Genomic DNA, 27,838 nt, shown 5'->3' on the forward strand with positions numbered 1-27,838 from the left:
CATCCTCCGAGAGCAACTTCTCCCAACCATCCAGGAACAGTTGTGACGAACAATGCCTTTTCCAGCATGATGGAGCATCTTGCCATAAGGCAAAAGTGATAACTAAGTTGCTTGGGGAACAACATCGATATGTTGGGTCCATGGCCAGGAAACTCCCCAGACCTTAATCCCATTGAGAACTTGTGGTCAATCCTCAAGAGGCGGGTGGACAAACAAAAACCCACAAATTCTGACAAACCAAGCATTGATTATGCAAGAATGGGCTGCCATCAGTCAGGATGTGGCCCAGACGTTAATTGACAGCATGCCAGGGCGGATTGCAGAGGTCTTGAAAAAGAAGGGTCAACAATGCAAATATTGACTCTTTGCATCAACTTCATGTAATTGTCAATAAAAGCCTTTGACACTTATGAAATGCTTGTAATTACACTTCAGTATTCCAAAGTAACATCTGACAATTATCTAAAGACACTGAAGCAGCAAACTTTGTGGAAATTAATATTTGTGTCATTCTCTCAACTTTTGGCCACGACTGTACACTGGTCAGTATGACACTGAACCGAGTGGTGCTAGAAAGGAAACTACTTTTCAGTCATAATATGAAGTCCTCTATTTAATAATCTGATTATTCCTATTGTCAGTAAACATCGGCAAAAAAAGACTTGTTGCCATCGGTCACCAACGCTCTGGATAACATGAAAACAGCTTAACCAGCTCTGCTAGGGMAAGTAAAATGGTCAGTGAGGTGTTCTCTCATTTATGTCTGGAAGTAGCTGGCTAGCTAACTTTAGACAGTTAGCTTGGGTGCTCTACTGCCATTGTGAGGTCAGAAGGTCTGGATCAACAATACTCCGCGCCCAGACGCAACATGCAAAGTGTTGGTTTCATGAGCTAAAATAAAAAATCCCAGATATGTTCTATACGCTCAAAACGGCACAAATTTGTTTAAATCCTTGTTAGTCAGCATTCCTCCTTTGCCAAGATAGTTAATCCACTTGACAGGTGTGGCATATCAAGAAGCTGATTCAACAGCATGATCATTACACAGGTGCACCTTGTGCTGGGGACAAAAGGACACTCTAAAATGTGCAGTTTTGTTACACAACACGTCTCAAGTTGAGGGAGTGTGCAATTGACATGCTGAATGCAGGAATGTCCACGAGAGCTGTTGCCAGATAATTTAATGTTAATTTCTCCCCCATAAACTGCCTCCAATGTCTTTTGGAGAATTTGTCAGTATGTCCAACCGGCCTCACAATGGCAGACCACGTGTAACCACGTCAGCCCAGGACCTTCACATCCAGCTTCTTCACCTGCAGGATCGTCTGAGACCAGCCACCCCGACAGCTGATGAAACCAAGGAGTATTTCTGTCTAATAAAGCCCTTTTGTGAGAGAAAAAACGAATTCAGATTGGCTTGGCTCCCAAGTGTGGGCCTATGCCCCTGCCCAGTCATGTGAAATCCATAAATTAGGGCCTAATGGATTTATTAAATTGACTGATTTCCTTATATGAACTGTAACATWGTAAAATCATTGATATTGTTGCATATATATATATTTGTTCAGAATAAATGAATGGTGGACACTCGAGGATTCCTTCATCTTTAGGATAAAACAAACCCTTAGTAAGGAGCTCAACTTGAATCCTACAAGAAAAGCTTAAACATTGACTGTGGCTGTAGGAAATCCATTCATAAGACTAAAGAGTCCACACAGAACTGTACAACTCCCTCTCTTCAGTGCAGATTATGTAGCAAGTTTTAAAAAAAAATGTATATGTTCCACCTCTCACTCAGGCCACTTTCAGAGTGGCACTGTTTAATGGCAGTCTCTGACAAACACTACTATTACAATAGTTCATCAACGGCCTGGGACTATGTTTGATGGAACTAATCTCAAAAATGAAAACTACCAGGTTAACAAGCCAGTCTTGTTGGAAGGAAATTACTCCTCAATGGTCAAGTTGAGGCTTGCTAGAAGCTAACGAATAGAATACTACATTTTATATATATGTAGCGAAACTAATTACACATGTAATTTAAATTGTATCTCAGTAGTTTCTGATGAAAAGCCAACTGACATTTATTCCTGATTATTATTTGACCATGCTTGTCATTTATGAACATTTTGAACATGTTCTGTTATAATCTCCACCCGGCACAGCCAGAAGAGGACTGGCCACCCCTCATAGCCTGGTTTCTTCCTAGGTTTTGGCCTTTCTAGGGAGTTTTTCCTAGCCACTGTGCTTCTACACCTGCATTGCTTGCTGTTTGGGGTTTTAGGCTGGGTTTCTGTACAGCACTTCGAGATATTAGCTGATKTACGAAGGACTATATAAAATAAACTTGATTGATAGTTTCTAATGGGTAGTAATTTCACAGAAAAAAATGGAATCTGAATATTGCATTTATTTAAATACATTAAATTTGCAATGTAACAAAACTATTGGCATATGAAATTCAAACACCATTTAAATGAACAAAACATGGCTCACTTCATTTTCTGTAGCTAGTGTACGTAACACTTGTTTGTATCGCTCTACCCAAAACCCTAGCTCTTTGTCTCCATGTCTTTTTCCCCCATTTACATTGTTCACAGACTATCTTACAATAAGAGTGCTGAATAAAAATATGAGGTAAGAAAGTGGTTTGAAGATTACAGATCATGCAGAACATGCTAAACAGCAACAAAAAYATTTTGTTGTGAAAGTGAGAAGAAAAAAAKACATAAGTGCACATAACAAAATAAATGGAATTACAGCTTTGCATCTTTGGTTACAAAGTAGGTATGAACGATTTCACAGCTTTTTTCCCCCCACCCCAAAAACACATGTTCAAGAAGACACGAGTGTATGACAAACGTTCCATTTTGGAGACAAAGAAACTAGCAATTGGATTGGAAGTTTGTTAAAAATAGTCTACCGCAGATTCACTTTCAGATTTCCTGTCAGAAGACTTGGTGTTCACCTGTACAAACTTTGCTATGTTCTTAATACTTTACACTATACAAAAATGTACATTCAAACTGGATCTTGACTGGTGCGGATAAACAATTCCATTGTAAAACTGCCTGTTTAGTGTTAGACGCATGTCAGAGTTTCTTTATTATTGCCTACATATTCAACTGGTTAATGTAACACTGCCCATTGTGTGTACAGACTATTATTTTAAACACTGATGACAAAAAAAAAAAGGCTCTTTAAAAAAAAAGTTGTGACATTGTTCCTTTCATGAAAATAGCAGCCCCGTAATAAATAGACATTAACCGTAGAACTTTAGACTGATGCATGGATTGGACTTATGTCGAAGAAGAAAATGGTGGCGCGGCTCCGAAAATAGATCTCTCCCCCACTTCTTACTTACAACATGAAACAGCAAGGCTAAAAATACATCTCTTACAACAACAAAAAAATCTCTGGGACGCTCGGATTCATCCTCTCATGTGAGCTGCACAGCTCCTTTGTGGCCAGGGGGGGGCGGGGGGGATCTGGTCCACAGGCTCTGACATAGCACTCAACCAGTCCAGGCTCATATGGCGCCCCATAAGAAAAGCCCCCGTCTCTCTCGCGCAATGATTGCATTAACACTGGGAAGCCAAACAGGCACAGAAGCACTGCTCTTGGTTGTGGTGGCCAAGCTGGTGGAGAACAAGACAATATAATTGTTTTGTTGTTTCGTATGCTAATTTAGAATAATTGGAGGGTGCTTTTCTGCTTTTCTTTTTCTCCTGCTGGGGAGGATGCACTTCAAGCGGAGTTGCCGTTGGGCTGCGGTTGCAGCAAAGGCTGGCTGGCGTCAAGCTGGGGTTGGGCTGGAGTTGGTGAGGCTGAGGCTGGAGTTGCTGGGCCTGGAGCTGAGGCTGGAGCTGGGCTGCGTTTGAGGTTGGGCCTGGAGCTGTGGCTGGCCTTGGCCACCCCTTGCTGGGGAGGCGTGCTGCAGGAGGAGTTTGTGGCGGCCGGCCAGACGGAGAGCTCAGACAGCTGGTCACGTTGGCCAGGGATTTCAGCACGGCGTTCTCCTGTCCAGCATAGATTTCCTCTCAAACAGCTCCTTGATCTGCTCCTTCAGGCACCTCCACCTCCTCACGGCACTGCATACATCAATGGGCTTTTCACTAAGTCCTGAAGGGAGAGAAAAACAGGGACATGCTATAGTATTTAGCTCACTAACATCCTCTGTGGGAGGACAGAGCAGAACAAGTATTAGCATTTAGCTCGCTAACATCCTCGGTGGGAGGACAGAGCAGACAAGTTATTAGCATTTAGCTCGCTAACATCCTCAGTGGGAAGACAGAGCAGAACAAGTTATTAGCATTTAGCTCGCTAACATCCTCATGGGAGACAGAGCAGAACAAGTTATTAGCATTTAGCTCGCTAACATCCTCAGTGGAGGACAGAAGCAGAACAAGTTGTTGCATTTAGCTCGCTAACATCCTCAGTGGGAGGACAGAGCAGAACACGTTATAGCATTTAGCTCGCTAACATCCTCAGTGGGAGGACAGAGCAGAACAAGTTGTTAGCATTTAGCTCGCTAACATCCTCAGTGGGAGGACAGAGCAGGAACAAGTTATTAGCATTTAGCTCGCTAACATCCTCAGTGGGAGGAAAAGGACATAGCGAGCTAAAGACCTCATAGCTTGTTAACAGCCAATGCGAGAAGACAGGCTAGTTGTTTTCTGCTCTATGTACATTAACTGAACAAAGCAAACCCTGTAGGCACATGATGATTTCGCAAACAAAAATGGCCCGGAAGGGCAATGAAGTCAGCGATAAGTCAGACCACAATTTATGCTTGTATTCGTCCTTGTCAGCAACTGGCTCAGACCAGGGAGTCTCTAGATGGCAAATTATTTTAATTACTTTAGTTTCAGTTAAGTACCAAGGAGGGACCTAAACCAGGAACCTAAAACATGACATGAGTTGAGATTTGTTCCTTGCAATACAGTAGTTCCATTTCAACAATGAGATTTCAACAAGAGACTGTTTAAAACAAGAATGAAAGCAAATGATACCATWAAATAAATATGATTAAATAAAAAAGACACTTACCATCGCCTGTTCGATTTTATTATCAATGGCAACAACACTGGCTCCAGAGGCACTGTAAAAGGAATAGAGSAGAATATTAGACAATCATAGGGTTATTGAACTAATTATTGATTACTTTTCATACACTTAAAAAAAGGTTTCTTTAACTTTGACCATTTCTGACACTAGTTTTGACACTAGTTTCTAGTGTCAGAAATGTTAAAAGTTAAAGAAACCCTTCCCCTAACCCTGAGAGATACCATGGGCCAGTTGATCATGAAAGTAAAGTGAAAAGTAGCCTAGTAGCCCAGCCTKGTCTCAGACTAAACGTAACATAGTAAATGTAAATCCGGGACACTGAAATTAGTATATGTTACATAAAGACAGATGGTTACTTAAAGCAGAAACTAAAACTAGGGAGGATGTATAACGCAAATGTCTAGCAACCCAAAGATTGTGAGTTTGACGCATCACGGACAACTTCAGCATTTTAGAAACTTTTCAACGTTTTAGCTACATTCAACTACTTARCATGTTAACTAACCCTTCCCCTAACCCTTTAACCTAACTCCTAAACTTAACCCAAACCCCTAGCCCAGCTAACGTTAGCCGGCTAGCTAGAATTCGTAACACACAATACGAATTGTAAATTCGTAACATATCATATGGGTGATGGAAATGGGTGATGGACATCCACAAATTAATACATACCATATGAAGCATAACACATGTAGTGTCTCAGATTTTTTATTTTACCTTTATTTAACTAGGCAAGTCAGTTAAGAACAAATTCAGATTTGTACCTCGTCAGCTCGGGGATTCGAACTTGCAACCTTTCGGTTACTAGCCCAACACTAACCACTAGGCTACCCTGCCGCCCTAGGCTACCCTGCAGCCCATTTAGGTACAGAATAATACGAAATGCTCTGAGACCAGGTTGATTAGTCATGAACTTTTTTCCATATTATTCCTCAAATATCCTAACTCTATCATACATCATAAGTGCTTCAAATGCAGTAAATTAAGTAAAGCATCAGTGACAATTATGATATTAAAAGGTAGCCTATTAAGATATGAATGCCACGCTACTAGAACTAGTAGCATGCTAAGCTACTAGCAGTGACCTAGACAACAGTTCAATGTAGGTCACAGCAAAGCCTATAGGAGAAAGGCCAGCCATATGGCCGCATTAACACTGCAATGTAACTTTTTGGACGACAGGACAAAATTCGCATAGAAATGCAAGTTATATATTCTCATTGAAAGCAAGTCTTAGAAGCGATAGAGCTGTCTATATGCGCTATTTCTACGCTTCTCATTTTTAAGTTTTTGCATCTTTTCCTTTTGGTTTTGTACACCAGCTTGAAACAATAATTGTCTACACTACACTTGTTTTGTCAAACTGAAATTAGGCTAACAATTCGAATTTTAACAACCAGGAAATGGCGGAGCGATTTCTTAATAGTGCATCTTTAAAAATGGAGACATGACTCACATTCCTATACTGTGCGATCAAAATATCACGAGATGAACGTGCAACGTAAAAGTTTGACAAAACTACACAACACATCTTGTGACACCTGTCCAGCAGTTATGAGAACCAGAATGAAAATAAGTCTTGACTTTTTTTTGTGCCTCGATAATTGTGTGTGTGTGTGCGTGTGTGTGTGTGTGTGTGTGTGTATGTATTGTTGTACTCTCATGGCTGAGGCAAATCTATATGCATTATTTTTTTTTTTACATAAACTACACTAACATGCATTCATTCAACGACAGGTGTGAATTCTGCACCGTGACCTTTTTGGAAATGTAGTCTACATTTATCGAACGTGTTCACAAAACATCAGACTGAAACAACATTTCCAACCTAATTTAGAAAATATAAAATCAAAACCATCAACGACAACTACAAACCCAGTCCGCATCAACGACACACTTAAAACCAACGCTCCACTATCGAAAACGGGCGACGGTGAAACTAAAGTATTGAGCAATAGTTCCCCGCCTCGTTCCCTGTAATGGACCAATGGTCCGGAATAACTACGAGAACCGGGACAGCACGGTAGTTCGTAGGATAGTGTGTAGCGCATGGTTGAGAGAGTACGCTTTCATCGAACGTGATTGAGCGAAAGGACACTACAAAAACACTGGATGGCGTAAATATCACTAGGCTACATCGGGAAAAATGTAACAAGAACCCGCACACGACAAGAAGACATGGGTTGACAAGTATGCGGCGGGGATACATTTCACTGCTCCCGCAGTCACCTTCACCTTGGTGCACATGCAGGGAGAGAATGGTAAATGTATCCAGTTATTTATAAATCACGTCAATGAAATAGAAACAAGTTTTAAAAAACGAGAGTGTTACTACGCCACTAATCATAAATCAAATGGCGGTTTACGACTCAGGCCAACGGCATGTATCCAAGTGGGAATGACTCCACAAAACTGTGGAAGTAGTAAAATGGAATGGATCCGCAATTATCACCTTGCTTTTGAAAACCCGTAACATAAATGCCTATAGCTCGCATGCATTTTTGGAGTAGGTTAGGCACGAGAATRCAGGTTCAAATTAAGTTTAGTAAAAGGGCCACACCCCTCCCCACACCCAAAAAAGGATTTGTGTGGTTTCATGAAATAAGACATTGATACTATATCATATGAACCATACAGCCAACATTTGACAAACAGCATTACTTTCAAAGCTGTTCACATGACGCRTCATGCTTAATATATGCATGAAGGCCTTTGAAAGACTAACTATAAAATCTCCTTTATCTTAGCCAATTAAATCATCTGAAAGACATGCAAGATATTTTCCTGATTAAATGCGCAGTATACACTCAGTGGCCAGTTTACTAGATACACCCATATCTAGTACCGGGTCGGACCCCCCTTTGCCTCCAGAACAGCCTGAATTCGTCAGGGAATGGAACCATTGCTCAATTGGTATCAAGGGACCTAAMRTGTGMCAGGAAAACATTCCCCACACCATTACACCACCAGCCTGTAMCGTTGACACCAGGCAGGATGGGCCATGGACTCATGCTGCTTACRCTAAATCCTGACTCTGCCATCAGCATGAYRCAACAGGAACCGGGATTTGTTTTTCCACTCAATTGTCCAGTGTGGGTGATTTCACTGGACCCACTTCTTGTTTCTAGCTGATAGGAGTGRCACCTGGTGTGGTAGTATGCTGCACTAGTCCATCCGTGGCAAGGACCRACGAGTTGTGCGTTTTGAAATGTCGTTCTGCACACCACTGTTGTACTGAGCCGTTATTTGCCTRTTTGTGGCCCGCCTGTTAGCTTGCACGATTCTTGCCGTTCTTCCACCGCTCATCAACAAGCTGTTTTCACCCACAGGACTGCCGCTGACTGGATGKTTTTTGTTTGTTTCACCATTCTCTGTGAACCCTAGACACCGTTGTGCGTGTTAACCCCAGGAGGCCGTTTCTGAGATACTGGAACCGCCTGGTACCGACGATCATACCACGCTCAAAGTCGCTTAGATTACTTGTTTTACCAATTCTAACGTTCAATCCAACAGTAACTGAATGTCGCGATGCCCTTCTGCCTGCTTTATATAGCAAACCACGGCCACGTGACTGTCTGTAGGATTTAAGCATTTTCGTGAACCGGGTGGTGTACCTAAAACTGCCCGCAGCGCGCGCGTGTGTGTGTGTATGTGTGTATGCAGTATTCACCACCAGATATGTGACTGATTGAATGGGTTGATATTCAGTGCCATTCTACAACGGTCATCACATTGTTGTGATCCATACTTTAGAAGGCTAGGAACCCAGTAAGACAGCTGCTGCTTTTTTGATGTCTCAGGCTCTAATGAGCACACACACACACACACACACACACACACACACACACACGCACACACACTTAGAGCTTCCCTCAAAATGAGTGTTGGATGGCCCTGGAGCACGACACAAGACATTCTGTTCTTTCACCATCCAATTTAGTTGTCTAAGGGCGGAAGTACAAGCAGATTAACATCAGCAGGCTTCTCCACAGAGGAATGCCCTCCTAGCTCTGCAGCCAGTCCAGTGACATCATTTGTACCACTAAATCTCCTCTTTGAGCTCGTCGACAAGAGGATGATGGGTAATGAAGACAGACAGAATAAGACAAACATGTCACATGCGTGGAGGCAGTGGGCACACTCCCCCAAAACCTCTAAAAACACAATTTTAAAATAATAAATKTAAAACTCCATCTGTGCTTGCCTGTTGCAATGGAACTAATAGAAACGTATTGAAAGTATTTGTCCCTGCCCACCTGGTCCACCAGGCAGGCTAAAGCAAACACATGCGAAGCCAGGCAGGTCCCCACTGTCAGGGAGTTGTTACGTAGGCCAACAAAAACCTTGACGAAAGCAGGCAAAACACAAACTTTAATGTGTTTAAATTGTTTAGTTCCAGGTGTACACACAGGCCTTCTATAAGTTTTCTGCAAGTTTTCAAAAAGGTCTGACCAGACGGATCTCTTGCTCTGTAAAAGCACAGACCTCGCCGTGGGCCCCAAGTCCAAATATCTCCAGACTGGTCTCACTGGCGTGGGACCAAAAACTAAAATCAGTTGAAATTCTTAAATCAAATGCATGAATGCAATCATGGACTGGCCTAAACATGTGGCCTAATCATGTGACGTAGGCCTAAACCAAACACTGTTGTCGCCATGTCACTGGTCCTTTGGCACTTTAATAAAATCTTACACAACATCAAACATGTCAGCTTAGCAGTTAAGAGCGCTTTGGCCAGTAACCAATAGTTYGCTGGTTCGAATCCCCGAGCTGAGTAGGTGAAAAAACAAAAATTCTGTCGATGTGGCCTTGAGCAAAGCACTTAACCCTAATTGCTCCTGTAAGTCGCTCTGGATAAAAGCGTCTGCCAAATGACTAATGTAAACATTGGGCTCTCTAGCTAGCGAGTGTACAGTATGTACACTGCCTAACTGGGCGTAAACGGTTAAATACCAGCATTACGGATTTAGATGCTGGGACAGACTGAAGGGGAGTTTGTTTATTAATTTGCTCAGAAAAGACAAACATGACATAGCACAGGCCCGGGTTACAGGATAAAATAAGAGTAGTGTGGTTCTTCCAGGTTTGCTCAAGATGAGCCTGGATAAAACCAGCCACTGGTGGACACTGGCAGGGGTGGGGTGTGGTGGACACGGACACCCCCCCCCCCCCCAACATATTTAGGGGGATGGTAGAGTCTTACTATGCGACTGTGGCAGAGGTCAATGTGACCACGACGAGGACAGTCTGTTCTGACCATTAGACACAGTGAATAGAAGACACTGCTATTCAGTGTAAAGGACTGAGGGATTGCCAAAGATAGCTAGTGCTGGATTAGCGCCCATGATGATATTCAGCACCGATCAGAGCTGCCACAAACTAGCGGACCATAGATCAGTCTGGGCAGTGCCCATTCAAATGAAGCTACTTTAATACGGTACCTACCATGTACTGTTTTTGACATTCTGGTGGGCCTATGCATCTATATAGAAAAAACTAAACTCCTTCCATTGGCATAATTCTTGCAGTGCGACCACCCGAAACTCAGTGAAGGTCTGAAGGTGTTGAATTTGGCCCCAGCGGCAAAATGAGTTTGACACCCCTGGTATAATCTGAGAAGGTACATAGAGTATCTATTGTGACACTAACAACAATCATTTTGTGATGCTAGCAGCCGTTTATGGTTGATGTGGAACAGTCACAGCTTCCTTCAAAAGCATCTCGTCCGTCCAATGATTTGGACAATCAACTGCATTAACAAAGTCAGCTGGCTTTAATTAAGCTGGTGTTGAGTCATGAAGGGTTGGTTACACACTGCTACATAGGCCAAGAAAAATAACATAACTAGTTACCAAAGCCCATGGCAGCTTTGAGTGTCTGAAAGGAAAGAAAAAAAGAAGCAAGAAGCAAAATTACACTTGTGGTGATATTCTTGTTGTAAGGAAAAACAAGTGTGGCCAGGTGATGTTACAAGTTCGCCGAAACCTGTTCTGACATAGTTTAAGYCAATAGTTTCTAGTTAAGCCACGTAGGCCTCCCTCTTTGTTCGAGACACTGACTTCGAACATGTACCGTTGGTGGCATAAAGCTACTTCTCCGGCTCTGCGTGGGTAAAGGTGTCAATTCACCTCTGTTCGTCAGAGCCCACAGGGGCAAGGGTTGGGCTGTGATCAAACAAAAAGCCGTTGGGGGGGATTTTTATCTCCCATCTTACGCAACTCTGTAAAGTTGACCTTGTTCAAGCACCGGACAGAGCTTAAATGGAGCTCAAATAGGGGTTTGGTGTTCCAAGCAGAACAACCGAGACGGCTGAAACCTCAAGGGTTCAAGAGAAGGTGAATCTAAGACGTATTACCCACCGAAGAGTGGACAGTGATGAAGAGCTCTGACATTGACGAAGACTGAGTGGGAACCTGGAATAGTTGTCATACCTTGCCCCTGGCCACYGTTGCCTCAGTGTCACTAGGATCAGTAACTTTGGTGCTTCAGTGAGGGAGAGAAACCCAGTTGGGGCCTTTGGCTCAGCTTAGCTTACGATAAAACCAGCACGAAGCTCAAAAGGCAAGACCAGTCCACATGTTCAGTACCTGCAGGTTGACTTGACTACCTTGACACCTTTGAGAGTACATACCTGCTACTAGCATGAAAGGCTTTACAAAACCATGTGTGACTGGAAGCACATTCCTTTCATAACTAGGAAAAAAAAAAATTAACAGATACACAGGGACCAGTCTGGAGAATTGGCAATGGGGCATCCATCCATAGTAAACATTAGGAGGAAACGGTGAAGCATGATGTTGAGAGACATCGGAACAATCTCTATGGAATCATGTTGTCAGGGCACAATCTGTTTCAAAATTAGGTTGAATAACTTACACATTTTTTAAATAATATTTGTCACGTTTTGTAAAACAGGTGTGAAATAACAGCTAAACGCTTATGGGCCCTTCCCAACAATGCAAAGAAAAGAAAAGAGAAATAATAGAAAATTAAAACACGTAGTAAAAGTAATAGATACACAATGAGTAACGATAACATGGCTATATACAAGGAGTACCAGTACAGAGTAACGATAACATGGCTATATACAAGGAGTACCAGTACAGAGTAACGCATAACATGGCTATATACAAGGGATACCAGTACAGAGTAACGATAACATGGCTATATACAAGGAAGTACCAGTACAGAAGTAACGATAACATGGCTATATACAAGGTACAGTACAGGTAACGATAAACATGGCTATATACAAGGGAGTACCAGTACAGAGTACGATAACATGGCTTATACAAGGAGTACCAGTACAAGTGAGTAACAAACATGGCTATATACAGGAGTACCAGTACAGAGTAACGATAACATGGCTATATACAAGGAGTACCAGATACAGAGTAACGATAACATGGCTATATACAAGGTGGACCAGTACAGAGTAACGATAACATGGCTATATACAAGGGTACCAGTACAGAGTAACGATAACATGGCTATATACAAGAGTCCAGTACAGAGTAACGATAACATGGCTATATACAAGGAGTACCAGTACAGAGTAACGCATAACATGGCATATACAAGAGTACCAGTACAGGTAACGATAACATGGCTATATAACAAGGTAGTTACCAGTACAGAGTAACGATAACATGGCTATATACAAGGAGTACCAGTACAGAGTAACGATAACATGGCTATATACAAGGAGTACCAGTACAGAGTTAATGTGCAGAGGTACGAGGTAGTTATGTACAGAACAGATAACTAGGAATAAAGTCACAGATAAACAGTAGCAGCAGCGTATGTGAAGAGTCAAAAGAGTTAGTGCAAAAAAGGGTCAATGCAGATAGTTAACCAAATAWTACCCAGAGTAATCTTCTCAGCCTCCTGAGGGGGAACTTTGACATGAAATGCCAACTCAGCACGCCAAGGGAACCATTGAGATCTACAGATGAWCTGAGCCTGGCCCGTTTGCGCTTCTGCCATGGAAACCGACACTCATGGGTGTGTGTGTGCCTACGGAGCACCCTACATACAGCACCTCTAGAAACAGGAAGTTAAACCAGAAAGTTGGGCCGAGGGCACCGATGCCATCCCTCCTCCCTCGCCATCCTGTGGTGCTGCTGGTGGTGATGGAAACCAACTAGAGATAGACATTCCAGGTGATTGCAGTAACAGTAAAGTCTCCAAACAATCACAGCACAACTGAAATCCGCATGTACTCTTCCAGGCGGAAGAAGTACATGATATTACTGCAGCGTCCCGGTTAAAAAGCACTCAGTCAGTCAGCCAATCAATGCTTTAGTACTAGCGTGGCTCAGGCACACAGCATTGTGGGTTGGTCAGGTGTTTGAAATGACTGCATATGTATGTGTGCAGTTCTCCTCAGTGGTGTCAGCTGAGTGTCGTTTTAACGACGTGCATTCATTTCCAATCTGGTGCTGCTGCTCTCCTCAGATATGGTTTCATGTACAGCGCCTTCAGAAACTATTCACACCCTTTGACTTTTTCCACATTTTGTTGTGTTTCAGCCTGAATTTAAAATCGATTAAATATATTTTGTCACTGATCTACACACACACACACAATACCCCATAATATCAGAGGGATTCATGTGTCAACATTTTTACTAATTAATAAAACCACAAAAACCTGAAATGTCTTGAGTCAACAAGTATGCAACCCCTTTGTTATGGCAAGCCTAAATAAGATCAGGAGTAATAATTTGCTTAAAAAGTCACATAATAAGTTGCATGGACAGTGTTTTACCCCACACATACAATGATCTATAATGTCCCTCAGTCGAGCAGTGAATTTCAAACACAGATTCAACCACAAAGACCAGGGAGGTTTACCAATGACTCGCAAAGGGCACCTATTGGTTGAYGGGTAATAAAAATTTAAAAAAGCAGACATTGAATATCACATTGATATCCCTTTGAGCATGATGAAGTTCTTCCTTACACTTTGGATGGTGTATCAATACACCCAGTCACTACCAAGATACAGGTGTCCTTGCCAGAGGAAACAGTTAGAGTTTAATGACTGTGATATGAGAAAAGTCTGTATCAACATTGTAGTTACTTCACAAAACGAACCTACTTGACAGAGTGAAAAGGGACACATGTACAGAATAAAAATACATCCTGTTTTCAACAAGGCATTAAAGTAATACTGGAAAAATGTTGGCAAAGCAATTAACTTTTKGTCCTGAATACAAAGTGTTATATTTGGGGCAAATCCAATACATTACTGAGTACCACTCKCCATATTTTCAAGCATAGTGGTAGCTGCAGCAAGTTATGGGTATGTAAATCATTAAGGACTAGGGAGTTTTTTAGGATAAAAAGAAACTGACGCGAGCTTGGCACAGGCAAAATCTTAGAGGAACCCCTGGTTCAGTCTGCTATCAACCAGACACTGGGAGATTAATTCATCTTTCASCAGGACAATAACCTAAAACACAAGGCCAAATCTACACAGGAGTTGTTTACCAAGAAGTCAGTGGATGTGGCAGAGTTACAGTTGACTTAAATCTGCTTGAAAATCTATGGCAAAAACCTGAAAATGGTTGTTTAGAAAGGATGTGGAAAGAATAATAAAAAAAAATATATATATACACACATACATACATATATATATATATTTTTTTTTATGGGCAAATGTTGCACAATCCAGGTGTGGAAAGCTATTTTTATTTAACTTAGAGACTTACCCAGAAATACTCACAGCTGTAATCTCTGCCAAAGGGGATTCTAACGTGTATTGACTCAGGGGGTTAAATACTTATCTAATCAAGATCGTTCTTTTTCATAATTGTTATACGAATGTTTGAATTTTTCTAACACTTTGACAGACAGTATTTTGTGTAGCTCATTGACAAAAAAAAAAAAAAGAAGACAATTGAATCCATTTTAATCCTACTTTGTAAGACAACAAAATGTGGAAAAAGTCAAAGGGTGTGAATACTTTCTGAAGGCACGGTGTGGTTCCCTTTTCATAGACACTCCTCAAGAACGTCCTGCCCCCCCTGAATGCACCCTCCGTCTAGCTGTCTGAAAGAGGTAGGGGAGGTCATAATATACTGGCAAATCATCTGTTCTGTACGTAGGCGTGATAGGGAAAGGTATCGGATGCGTCATGTTCAATAGGAATAATCAGATGATTAAATAGAGGACTTCATATTATGACTGAAAAGTAGTTTCCTTTCTAGCACCACTCGGTTCAGTGTCATACTGACCAGTGTACAGTCGTGGACAAAAGTTGAGAGAATGACACAAATATTAATTTCCACAAAGTTTGCTGCTTCAGTGTCTTTAGATAATTGTCAGATGTTACTATGGAATACTGAAGTGTAATTACAAGCATTTCATAAGTGTCAAAGGCTTTTATTGACAATTACATGAAGTTGATGCAAAGAGTCAATATTTGCAKTGTTGACCCTTCTTTTTCAAGACCTCTGCAATCCGCCCTGGCATGCTGTCAATTAACTTCTGGGCCACATCCTACCTTTTGCAGAATATCAGTCGGTCCCTGATGTTTTTCCTGGAGAGAAGTGGCTTCTTTGCTGCCCTTCTTGACACCAGACCATCTTCCAAAAGTCTTCGCCTCACTGTGCGTGCAGATGCACTCACACCTGCCTGCTGCCATTCCTGAGCAAGCTCTGTACTGGTGGTGCCCCGATCCCGCAGCTGAATCAACTTTAGGAGACGGTCCTGGCGCTTGCTGGACTTTCTTGGGTGCCCTGAAGCCTTCTTCACAACAATTGAACCGCTCTCCTTGAAGTTCTTGATGATCCGATAAATGGTTGATTTAGGTGCAATCTTACTGGCAGCAATATCCTTGCCTGTGAAGCCCTTKTTGTGCAAAGCAATGATGACGGCACGTGTTTCCTTGCAGGTAACCATGCTTGACAGAGGAAGAACAATGATTCCAAGCACCACCCTCCTTTTGAAGCTTCCAGTCTGTTATTCAAACTCAATCAGCCTTGTCCTCGTCAACACTCACACCTGTGTTAAAGAGAGAATCACTGACATTATGCCAGCTGGTCCTTTTGTGGCAGGGCTGAAATGCAGTGGAAATGTTTTTGGGGGATTCAGTTCATTTGCATGGCAAAGAGAGACTTTGCAATTAATTGCAATTCATCTGATCACTCTTCATAACATTCTGGAGTATATGCAAATTGCCATCATACAAACTGAGGCAGCAGAATTTGAAAATTTATATTTGTGTCAACTTTTGGCCACGACTCTAAGTCAGTTGAGGGGAGGTTCAGGGAACAACTGTTTGTTTATGCGCTTTAGTAGGCCTTAGTGTTACCGAGGAGGCAGGTTGCCTGGCGCTTAAGAGCGTTGGGCCAGTAACTCAAAAGGTCGCTGGTTCGAATCCCTGGGCCGACTAGGTGAAATATCTATTGATTTGGCCTTGAGCAAGGCACTTTACCCTAATTGCTCCTGTAAGTCGCTCTGGATAAGAGTGTCTGCTAAATGACTAAAATGTAAATGTACTGATGCAGTCCTATTGGCTGAGTGTGAGAGGTTTGGCTGGCCAACATTCCCACTGCCATGCGGTTTCCATCCATGCACATCCACAAAGGAAAGCTCACTGTTACTGAGCTGCTATGCACTGCACCATAAACACACACAGGCAGGCCTGTCCCATCCAGTCCAGTCCAGTACAGTACCTATCATTGTGGGCCTTAGAGTCCTGCAGCCTGCTGCCAGACTGGAAGGCCCGGTAGAACACCATGGAGGGGGTCCTGTGTCAACCAAAGTCAAAAGAAAACAGGAGAGAAAAGGAGAGGGGATGAATCAGAGAAGACAGGAGAAAACGAGAAACCCTTCTCGTATTATTAAAATGTCTTAAAATCAGAAGAACACCCTGTGTGCATGGTTAACTAGATAGGAGGACAGAGGCTGTGCCTGAAGGCGTTTCAGTAAATCGTCCGTCACATGTTCAAAATGAGCACACAGTATGTAATTCACAAATATTCAAATAAAATTTGCTGGGGGGGGGGGTGTTTCAAGTGCCTGTTGAGAAAACAATACATGTACATCTAACCCCGTACTCTTAAAAATATGTATAATGCAGCACAGGCAACTGAGGCAAAAACTGTAAAATCGCTTAAGTGTTGAGTTCTGCAGAGAAGGAGTTATTTTGCCAACCACTGTGTTGAAAGGGGACGAGCTCAGATGGTTACCATTCCCTCCCATGTCCTGACTATGGGGCCCTGGAGGCCACAAGCACACCATGTTCCATGAGGACAGAGAAATGCCCCCCACCCAAAGCCCCATGTCCATAAACTGAACTACACATGTGCACTTTAATAGAATATTTCAGTTTTATTTGATGACTTTTATTTCATTCCAAGTCATCTCATYTCTATAGAGCTGCTGCCTATGCAATCTGACAACAAAAAACACACTATTTTAGTAGTTCAAAGTAAATAAGTCGTTATTTTATGACTGCTGAATAGCAACTATTCATAAACTTGTCTCATGTATTTTCAGGTAGAGATACCGCGAAGCAACTGCTCTCTATCCCTTTCCACAAAGCATTCTTCTGTCTCTTTTCCCCCTCCGTGTCTGCCACACATTAACCTAAAACAGCAGGTGGACAAGAAAACACCCAGACCGGACAAGTAGGTGAGCAATGGATTATGGTCATTGTCATTTATTACCACGTTTTCTGCACTAAACTATGTAGAATATTGGCCTGTTGGAAACTACAACAGTTCAGCTTGATCAGATTTATCTCTAGAGAAAACTGCGCAGTCTCATTGCGCTCACAAAAAAAAAATAATCATTAAAATAATTTAACCGATGCCAGTCAATTAGCTGTTTACACACACTCATGTAAAAGAGGACATTACATCACCGGTCAAGCTTAGGAGAGAGAGTTGCTGCAGGTCGTTTGTGGGCTCGGCTGGGCTTACATTAGTGTTGGGCAATATCCAGACTGGCATACCTTCATATTGTTCCTGTACACACAAAACACATTTAGGCAACAAGGATCTTGATCCAGGAGGGGATTGATTGTCTCTGCCGTTAACCAAGAAGATTGATCTTGCATTAGCCACATAGCTAGCAAGTTYGCAAACCAAATGCATAGCTGGAGTCCTGAGCTGAAGACAATTTATTTGGCACATYTTAGATAGTTAGCAAATGCTATGCCACTGCTTAAGTTAACWGGGACGTTGCCCTGTGTAGGGTGCCGTCTTTCGGATGGGATGTTAAACGGGTGTCCTGACTCTCTGTGGTCACTAAAAATCGCATGGCACTTATCATAAGAGTAGGGGTGTTAACCCTGGTGTCCTGGCTAAATTCACAATCTGGCCCACATACCATCAAGATCACCTAATCATCCCCAGTTTACAATTGGCTCATTCATCCCCCAGGTTGTTGCTGTAAATGAGAATATGTTCAGTCAACTTACCTGGTAAAAGCACACAACCCTGCAAKGCTTTTTTGTTGTTRTTGACAATATTGAAAATCCTACCGTCGGTATTTCAAACTATCCCAGTATACCGCCCAAGCCTAGATCACATGATTCTAGAACACCATCGTCAATGTAACAGATGAACTGAAGTGGTTATCCTCTCCTGTTTTCAAGTTGTAAATCTCCCGACTCTGAAAGGACACCTAGCCCAATTATGACTGGTTGTAACCTTCTACCTTCTCCTAAACTAACAGACCTCAACCCATGAAGCAACACGCCCATCAGCCCATGACTGAGGTAGCCTAGATAGCAGCCATATCCCAAGGTAAGCTGTTCATTCATAGGCCTGAATTGGTTGAAGATCTACTAGTAAACTTTGCTCCAACATGACTGATAGTTGAAAGGTGCCTAACCTAACTCAATACCGCCCTCAAGCAAAACTAATGACCCAGAACAACCGGTTCAACAGAAGTAACCTTTTCAGCCATTCTTTTCCATTGATGTCAACCATTTCTATCTGGGTCAAACGTTGGCGGYGTTCACCCCTGCACACACAGAACCGCCTCGAGTGAGCCTGGTGGCTGGTTGGTTTGCTTGCAGGGTGTTGGACCTCGGAGCAACCTCACTGAGCATGTGAAAAGCCATAGGGACTTTGTGAAGGGGAGGGAGGGAATCAATTCATTTACATAAATCGGGATATTTTTTTGACAATATCGCAATATTTTTGCACTAGTCGGCTGTACTGCCACCAAAACTCCAGTATTTCTCCATCTATAGCTTGTTCTCTATCCAATTTTGAAAATGGTGAGCCAAGATATTGTTTGCAATTTATTTCCATGACTGATCAAAACGTAGTCAGATTTATCTTGTTCCTCTGCAGCAGACATGGTGAGCAATATGTTAGGAACACTGAATCTTAAAACATATAGAATTGTGACAATTGCAGTACATATCGTATCGGCACCYAAGTATGGCGAAATCGTATCGCGAGGTCCCTAGCAATTCCCAGCCCTAGAAAGAAGCAATCTCTCCTGGTGTTCATGAGGCCATCTGTCCCATCCATCAGAGCCTGGGCAGAACTAGGTCAAGACTATTTAGATTCCAGTGCTCTGTTGGAGTCCCCCTGCGGCACAGGTTTAATTCAGTGGGGTGTTGGGGAGTARGAGAACGGGGCTCAATGCCCACTCTGTAAATTCATAAATATGGCCACACTTCTGGGAATGTTCCCCTGTACTGTTGGCCMCTAAATCAGGAAGCAGGGGTGATGGAAAACAAAACTATGGAGAGAGTCGAGGGAACTGACTTTCGTGGAACTGTGGTTTCTTGGACTCACTGTATGTCCTATAGGCCATGTCGTGTTTTCCCATACTCTTGTAAGGATGTGGATAGSCTAGGCAGAAAAGTTACGGATATGAAGTTTGTGACATTGCTTTAACCTACCTGGACAACCTATCAGCGCTTTCAGAGTTACACGGATAAGAAAGTGGAGCAAAGGAAAGGCCTCGACTATTCAAACACACATCACTTAAAACACAACTCACCTAAATACCGTGCATAAATAACATCTCTGCTTTAGCCCTTTGTGACGTACAGTAAATCTATTCAATCGGGGGCTGAGGAGCATTTCTTTCTGAAGCGCCTTTCTTTCTGTAGCCATGGCTGACGTGCCTTTCTCTGTAAACATTGGCGGRAATCTGTACCTGGAGCAGAGGTGATGACTGAGAAGAGAACCTAAATAGGACAATGGAGAGACCGGCAGAGTGGGTCCGCAGAGAACAATGCACCTTTTTTTAGAATAGCAATATAAAAAAAAAAAGCAGGCGGGATTTGAGAGGCTGATGAGTGCAAAGGTTAACATTGGTAGGCTAATTCTGTTCACCCATTTTAGCCAGAAAGGGCCTGCTGAATGGTATGAATGTGAAGAACATAGAGCTGGATGCAGGCTAATGTCTTTAGGTACATTGTAAATGAGTAGCAGGGGCTGCAGGCGAGTCAGGACACAGTGATCAGTGGTGGTCCAGGCCCCTCAGGATACAACCGGATACCCTGGGGTTAAAAGCCAAGTGCCACTCGTTGTCACACACACCCTGACATGAAATACATATACTTCCCCTAGCAGACTATTGTACTCAAAACTTTTAAAGTTCATCCCAACCCCCAATCCTCTACCCACATTCCACACGCACACTCAAACCACAAACCTCCTTGTCCACACACACCCTCTCCCCCAGACTCACCTCCTTGTCCACCCCCCCTCCAGACACCCTTGTCCACCCCCCCCCTCCCTCAGACACACCTCCTTGTCCACACACACACCCCTCCACCCAGACTCACCTCCTTGTCAACCCCCCCTCCCGACACCCTCCTTGTCCACACTGGCTCATTTCCACAGTGTCAATCCCTCTCTTGTCCACACTGGCTCATTTCACAGTGTCAATCCCTCCTTGTCCACACTGGCTCATTTCACAGTGTCAATCCCTCCTTGTCTCCTAGTGGGCTGCTGAGTCAAGATGCACAGCTCAGCTAACATAGACCTATAACACATTCCATCCACTAGGTGATTTACAGAGACTGACTGACACCATAAGGTCAATTAGGCTACAATTGTTGTTAAACTTTGTTGCTGTACACAAATAGCCCCAGTTCATTATACAAATATATCTCGTTAAACATCTTCCCCTAAAATGTCTGTTACTCCGACAACACCGCATAAAGCTGCAAAATGTTCTGCAATAAGTTTTTCGACYATCAGGCAAACATTAAACGTCTCWAACACGGAACCCAAACCGGCTGCGCGCGTGCGCCATCGTGCATAAATGTATTTTGTCTCCCCACACTAAACGCGTTCACGACACACAGGTTAAAATATCAAAACAAACTCAACCAATTATATTAATTTGGGGACAGGTCGAAAAGCATTAAACATTTATGGCAATTTAGCTAGCTAGCTTGCACTTGCTAGCTAATTTGTCCATTTTAGCTAGCTTGCTGTTCCTAGCTAATTTGTCCTGGGATATAAACATTGAGTTGTTATTTTACCTGAAATGCACAAGGTCCTCTACTCCGCCAATTAAACACACAAAATAGTCAACCGAATCATTTCTAGTCATCTCTCCTCCTTCCAGGCTTTTTCTTCTAGACTTTGTATTGCGATTGGCAACTTTCATAAATTAGGTGCWTTACCGCCACTGACCTCGTTCGTCTTTGTCACCCACGTGGGTATAACCAATGAAGAGATGGCAAGTGGGTACCTGCTTCTATAAACCAATGAGGAGATGGGAGAGGCAGGACTTGCAGCGCAATCTGCATCAGAAATAGAACTGAATCCTATATTAGCCCTTGGCAAAGCAGACGCGCGTGAGCAGTGTGGGTGCAATAAATGAATAAAAGATTTCTAAATTTATTTTGCAATGCGAGCGGTGTAGTCAGCCTGTCAATCTGAAATAAAAAGTAGATAATGGGGGGAGAGCAGCTTAAATCATCCATCTTCAGGCTATCTATGGCTGGAGGGGGGGGGGGTGAGATAAGAGTCAAGACACAGCTAAGCTCTACAGTAATCACTTGCAGGAAGAACTGGCAGGGGGGATACTGACTTACGAATGATGCAACAGTTGCCTAAAAAAAAAACATTCCCGAACTTGCCATTACAATAGCAGTTTAATGCTGAGGGAAGGGGATGTCCCATTACAAATTCTAAAACATGTGGGCAGAATGTGCAACACAGATCAGATCATGACTTAGTCTCATTACAATAACAGTAACAGTTGCAGTCACAGCAACAAATTAGAAACCCAATATCACCAACATCTTTGATGGCATTTGATTTCTATTGTGAGAATGGGGAAACAAACTTACAACTGGTTAGTTGGATCTAGATGTTATAGCCCTGATGTAAACAAGGGAGATAGCCCACATGCCTACCCTACACACCAATCTGGAAACATTATTATAGAATAGGACTCCATGGAACACCACTCACTCTGCGCCGGCGTCCTAGAGTTTTGGGAATACCTCAGTCACCTCTAAACAGAAATGTCATTCAACACTTAACTGATGCGCAACAACTGCCAGTTTGCCTTGCCTCTCTATGCCTGTCCGTCAGTCAAGGGGCCTGGCACACGACACTGCAACAGAGGATGTTCCCCGTTGGCACAAAAGACACTGGGGTGGTACATAATGCACAGAAGAGCATTTCCTCTGAAAAAATGTGAAGCACGGAGCCTGAAAGGTCACGGGGCCTATTTTTGCWGCCTATATTCGAGTCAGGTAATTGTTTCCGTAAGGTAACTTGAATATTTATCTGGYATAGAACACACAACAAGCCGACTAGGTAAATARGATCAACTATTCTACTACGGGGTTGTCAGATTTACTTATTTTATAACTCGTTTCGTTTGCAGAGGAAAAGTACATGTGAATTGTTACAGCATCTTCAACGCGTGCCCCAGCAGAAATAATTTTTCCATGTTACATATTTTTGGGCCGTGGTGAAAATTATTTTGCCGTGGCACAGCGCCACAGCTATATGACGGCATTGGAAGCACTGAAACAGATGCAAAGTTACAGCCAGGTCTCGCCAGCCAGGGCCACAGTGTGGTTTTGGTTGAGGCATTGCAGTTTCCTACGCCACTCAGCTCCTGACAAGGGACGGTGGGTGACTGACAASAACGAGCTTCAATTAAGTTTCAGACAGAGAGAAAAAAGTATGTATGGCAGAAGAACGTGACAACTAGTAGTGATTTCTTGTCCTGCATTGCCGTTTTAAACACAGCAACTTAGGAATGGCAAAACTGGGTAACTTACATGTTCACACACACAACTAAAATCTATTTTTCAAAACGCTAAAAAGGAAAGTTAAGCTCATGAATCAACAAAGAGCAGAACCAGAACTTTCAAAATAAATAAAAACATGTGCTGCAAAAACACACAAAACTATTTTTTGAAAAAGCCAGTAAGGCAAGTTGGGCTCATAAATCAACAAAAAGGGTCAAACGATTGTAGGACATGTGACCGAAAACAAAATGCCTGTGCTGCTGCATATATGCTGCCTAGTCTAGGCTATATTTCAGTCTATAAAACAGGTATATGGAAACCACCAAGAGATTTGAGGCACTTTACTGTTTCCTCCAACGCTTGCCGACCCTGACGAGCACTCAACTCAGGAACTGAAAGTTTTAGCATATGAACAGGAAGTGTGAGTGACACCTCACCCCTAACAACCCTAACCCCCTCAACTCAAACCCCCTCAACTCAAACCCCCTCAACCCAATCTGTATGATAATTTAGGATGTGATCATCTGCTTTGAAGTCTAGTTCCTAAACTGTATGCACTAAAATGACTATTTTCAGTCAAAGGTCACCATCTGTAAAGCTCCTATGTCAGACTGTAGTCAATCCTTCAATATATCTGTTTGTAGGCCTATCTTATCTATAAAAAAAACGTGACTCCTGTATCAAATGTATACACATCATACAGCCTAACAACAGTCCTTGAGCAATCCACGTGGCTAGACTTACCCCCCCCAAAAAACACCCAACAGCACTGCACCAACTCCTGGCCCATCCTCTCAGAACCTTTTCCTAAGTGGGGTCTACTAGCTAAGTGAATGGAAATTCTGATAGCATGAAATGTGGCAAAACACCAGCTCCAGCCTCCACCATACTTCAATGAGGAAGCCTTTTTCTAGGTCAGGAGCTAACTTTTTTTTTTTAAAGGTCAAGCACACAGGAGGACTAAGACATAATGAATATCTAGCCTCCAGTGTAGAAGGTGGCTGGCTATAAGCTTATTTTGCAAGTTTGTTACAGAGGCCATCAACTTAGAAATGTCCTTAAAGGCCGAGTGCAGTCAAAAACGTGACTTTCCTGTGATTGACATAAAAACATCTGCATTGGACCTCTAACGTGYGATGGCAACAGAATTAGGATAGCTGGAGATTAGCCTGGGTCAAGTCAGCAACATTGTATTTAGACTAACAACTGACAACAGAATACATCAAAGCAACACGAGTACATACACTTCTGTACACCAGTAAGGAGTTAATAATAATGTATGCTCATTGCTATCTAACCCAGGTGTTAAGTTGGGGGGGGGGGGGTTTACTTGAGCTACACTCCAGCTCCCTTTTGAGAGTCTGCCTACTGAGAAACATATTTCCTGCCTGTGTGCCCCTCTGCTCCCTCCACTCCCATGTATAGCTATGCTACATCCCAAATGACACCCTAGTCTCTACATAGTGCTCTACTTTTGAACAGAGCCCTGGAAGAAAGCCCCGTTTGTCTGTCCAGCCACGCCAACCAAACCACTGATAACAAGACGTCATCGTGACAAGGGGAAAGAAATCTCCAGAACGCACCCGCTGCTCTCTCTTCTTCTCCAGTCCATCTACATGTCCAGGGAGATGGCTGACTGGATGCTATATGCAGCCATGAGTTCAAACACAGACCCTCCCCCTTGTGAACACACACACATGCTTATGCCCCCCCCCCCACGCTTCATAAAACCACTCCACAGCTGCAATGTTTTTCCACACTGCTATAAAAATCCTGCCAATTCAAATCAATCCTTATTTGTCAAATGCTCCGAATACAACAAGTGTAGACCTTACAGTGAAATGCTTACTTATAAGCCCTTAATTGTACTGCTTAAGAGAGAGAAACAGTGCCAAAATGGTTTAAACCTCAACATATGAGATTGAGCTATTGTTTCACATAAGCTATTAWTAGCTAGGCCTCAGTCATGTGTCTGAATGGCCCTGCCCTTAAGAGTCTCCAGTATGTGGCCCGACAGCATTTTGTTGACTTTCTAGCCAGGTTATTTATTCCCTTCCATATGATAAATGGTAAACTGTGACAGGGTGAAAGGTGGTGGCTTACCTGTCCTCGTCCCCGTCTATGGCTATTCCAAACAGGCTGTTCACAGAGGGGTTGTTGGCCAGCTGCAGGCTCTCAGGGATCTTCATCAGGTTTTTCTCGGAGAAGGCAGGAGGCTGGCCCTCCTCCACATGGCTGAACCCAGCCGCCGGGAGGCCCTGCGCCCCCCTGCCATCGCGGGCTTGTTGCGCGGGCAACAAGGAGGCAGTCAGGTTTGGCATGGCGGTGGGGGCTAATGTGGTGGCGCTGGAGGCACTGGACACAATGATGGGCACGTTTTGGGTGCCGGGTGGCGAAGGGTGGAGGCCGACAGGTTGACGAATACCCGTGGGGCCATACTGACCTACAAGCTGTTGCAGAGTAGAGCTTCCGCCCAGTACCATGAATGATCCAACACCTCCCACACCTCCACTCATCAGGCCTGAAGCTGGCTGACTGACAGGTAAAGAACCTCCTCCCCCCACTGCTGCCATCTCCCCTACCTGCCCCAGCATCGGAACCCCGGTGGCGGGAGTCATGACCAGTGACGGGCCCTGACCCACAGTCTGTCCCACATAGAGGGTCTGGCCGGCTGAGGCCACTGCCTGCATGCCAGGCTGGTTCTGTTGGTAGTAGTCTGCCTGGTTCTGGGGCAGGCCTGGGGGCTGGTTGGGCATGTGCTGTCCCAGTGGAAGCTGCTGGGGAGGGTAAGCCAGCGTCTGGGTCAGGGCTGCAGGGGTCATGCTTGGGGATTTCTGTATGTGAATGCCACTTTGAGGAAGACCGTTGAGCCCCACAGGAAAGAGGTTCTGGTTGGCAGCAGGTTGGATAGTACTCAGCGTTGGCTGCTGACCTGGGACAGCCATGAGGTTGTTGGTGGGGAAAGTGTTGTGTGTGGCTGTTCCAGGCTGCCCCATGTTGTAGTTTTGGTGGTGGGGCTGCTGCTGTTGCATTGTGTCCATTGGGTGAACGTGCAAGGCGTTAAGAGCAGCAGCGTCCACTATGGAGTCTAGGCCCTGGCCGGAGTGAGTCGACGGTGCAACCACCGCACCACCCGTCAACCCCAGCCCGCTGTCCCKGTCAGCGCTGGGGTCAAATGCATTGGCATGCCTAATGTTATCCGTAGTCCTGTTAACCACAGTGTTACCTTCTGAGTCYTTCTCATAGAACTCTGTGCAAGTCCATCGGCCCTTTCTGAAGGGCTCTCCAGTACCATGGTCAAGTTTGATGACCCTGAAACGTGAACTGCAACTTGCTGTCGATGACATAGCAGAAGTAGGGGTTAAACTAGTCACTACTGGCTGGGATGTGCTCACTGACACTGTTGTAGCCCCCCAACTGACCACTGGGGCAGGCTGTGGCATGAGCCCGGACTGAGCAATAGGGAGGCCGCTTGACGAACCACTTCCCAGTGTTTGCTGGCTAACATGAGGCGAGCCTGCCACTCCTGCCTTTCGAATAGCAAAACCTTCATTTGGAGGCCCCGACATTGCAGGTATCTGCCCAACTTTAGGTACACTACGCGGTGGGGCCATAACGCCAGGTGCCTCTTGCTCCCCTACATGGTTTAGGGTTTCCTCAGATGAACTTCGATCACATACCTCCGGCTCCAAGTCGGCCCGGGACACATCGAATATTTCCGACGACACGTCTTCAGTCCGTGATTCGTCTGGGTCGTCCAGGCTCTCCGTGTCGTCCGTGGCACTGCTGGCCGCCACCTGAGCCTGTGTCACACTTGTGATCTGAAAACAGCTTTTCTTTTTAGCCGGCATTTTAGACATTTTGAGAGCCTGCGTTCACAACTCCCGTCTAAATGTCTCGCGTTAAAAGCAAGTGAGTTAGCTAATATCAGCTGACAACTGGCTATCTGAAACAGCGAATTTGCATCGATGTAAGTTTTTTTTAACTATTATCAAGAGGAGTATGAGTCATCCTTGTTCCTTCCTCCTMTCGTCTCCTGTTGCATTTTACGAGTTCATAACATTGAAGACCAACCCTTCCAAGTCCAGCAATGTAGCGTTTGCCAATAGAAGTAGTAATTCGATAACGGATCCAAAGCTTTGATCCGTCCGTACCGGCCTGTTCAGTAAAGTAATGTCCGGACCCCGTAGTTGTCAGATGGCGGCTGTCGCAGATAGAGTTCCCCAGCTGCGGCAGCTACTTTAGTCCGACTGTGAAGCGGGCCCGTACCTCCACTSAACTAGCTAGCTGGCTACAACAACACTCCTTTACGTTGGGACAAGTATGTAAGACATCTCTCGGAACAAGTCTCCTCTCTCCTCTTGACTTAGGAACTTAAAACGATTCAATACTAACACTTGTTTCAAAGGTATATGTAACACATTTCCAAGAATAAATCGTCTCTATTTCACACTTCTGGGAACTGAAAATCCGAACAGCGGCTACCTCCCTCATTCTTGTCAAGATGGCTAGCTAGCCCAGGCTAGTTATGTACAACCGCACTGCATCGTGGGTACCGTAC

The 27,838-nt window shown here is 43.8% G+C and overlaps 1 protein-coding gene across 1 annotated transcript; it reads right to left on the reverse strand.

The window, feature by feature from the left end:
* Window positions 1–3,715: 3,715 nt before the first annotated feature.
* On the reverse strand, window positions 3,716–27,838 carry LOC111979252 (TSC22 domain family protein 2). The gene is given in 8 exon segments (XM_024009658.2): window positions 3,716–3,989; window positions 3,992–4,021; window positions 4,024–4,069; window positions 4,071–4,088; window positions 4,090–4,122; window positions 5,050–5,101; window positions 16,751–16,825; window positions 25,381–27,838. Coding segments are annotated over 8 exon segments (2,253 nt in total). The 5' UTR covers window positions 27,138–27,838; the 3' UTR covers window positions 3,716–3,747.

Source organism: Salvelinus sp. IW2-2015, linkage group LG19, assembly GCF_002910315.2.
Source record: "Salvelinus sp. IW2-2015 linkage group LG19, ASM291031v2, whole genome shotgun sequence".
Taxonomy (NCBI): Eukaryota; Metazoa; Chordata; class Actinopteri; order Salmoniformes; family Salmonidae; genus Salvelinus; species Salvelinus sp. IW2-2015.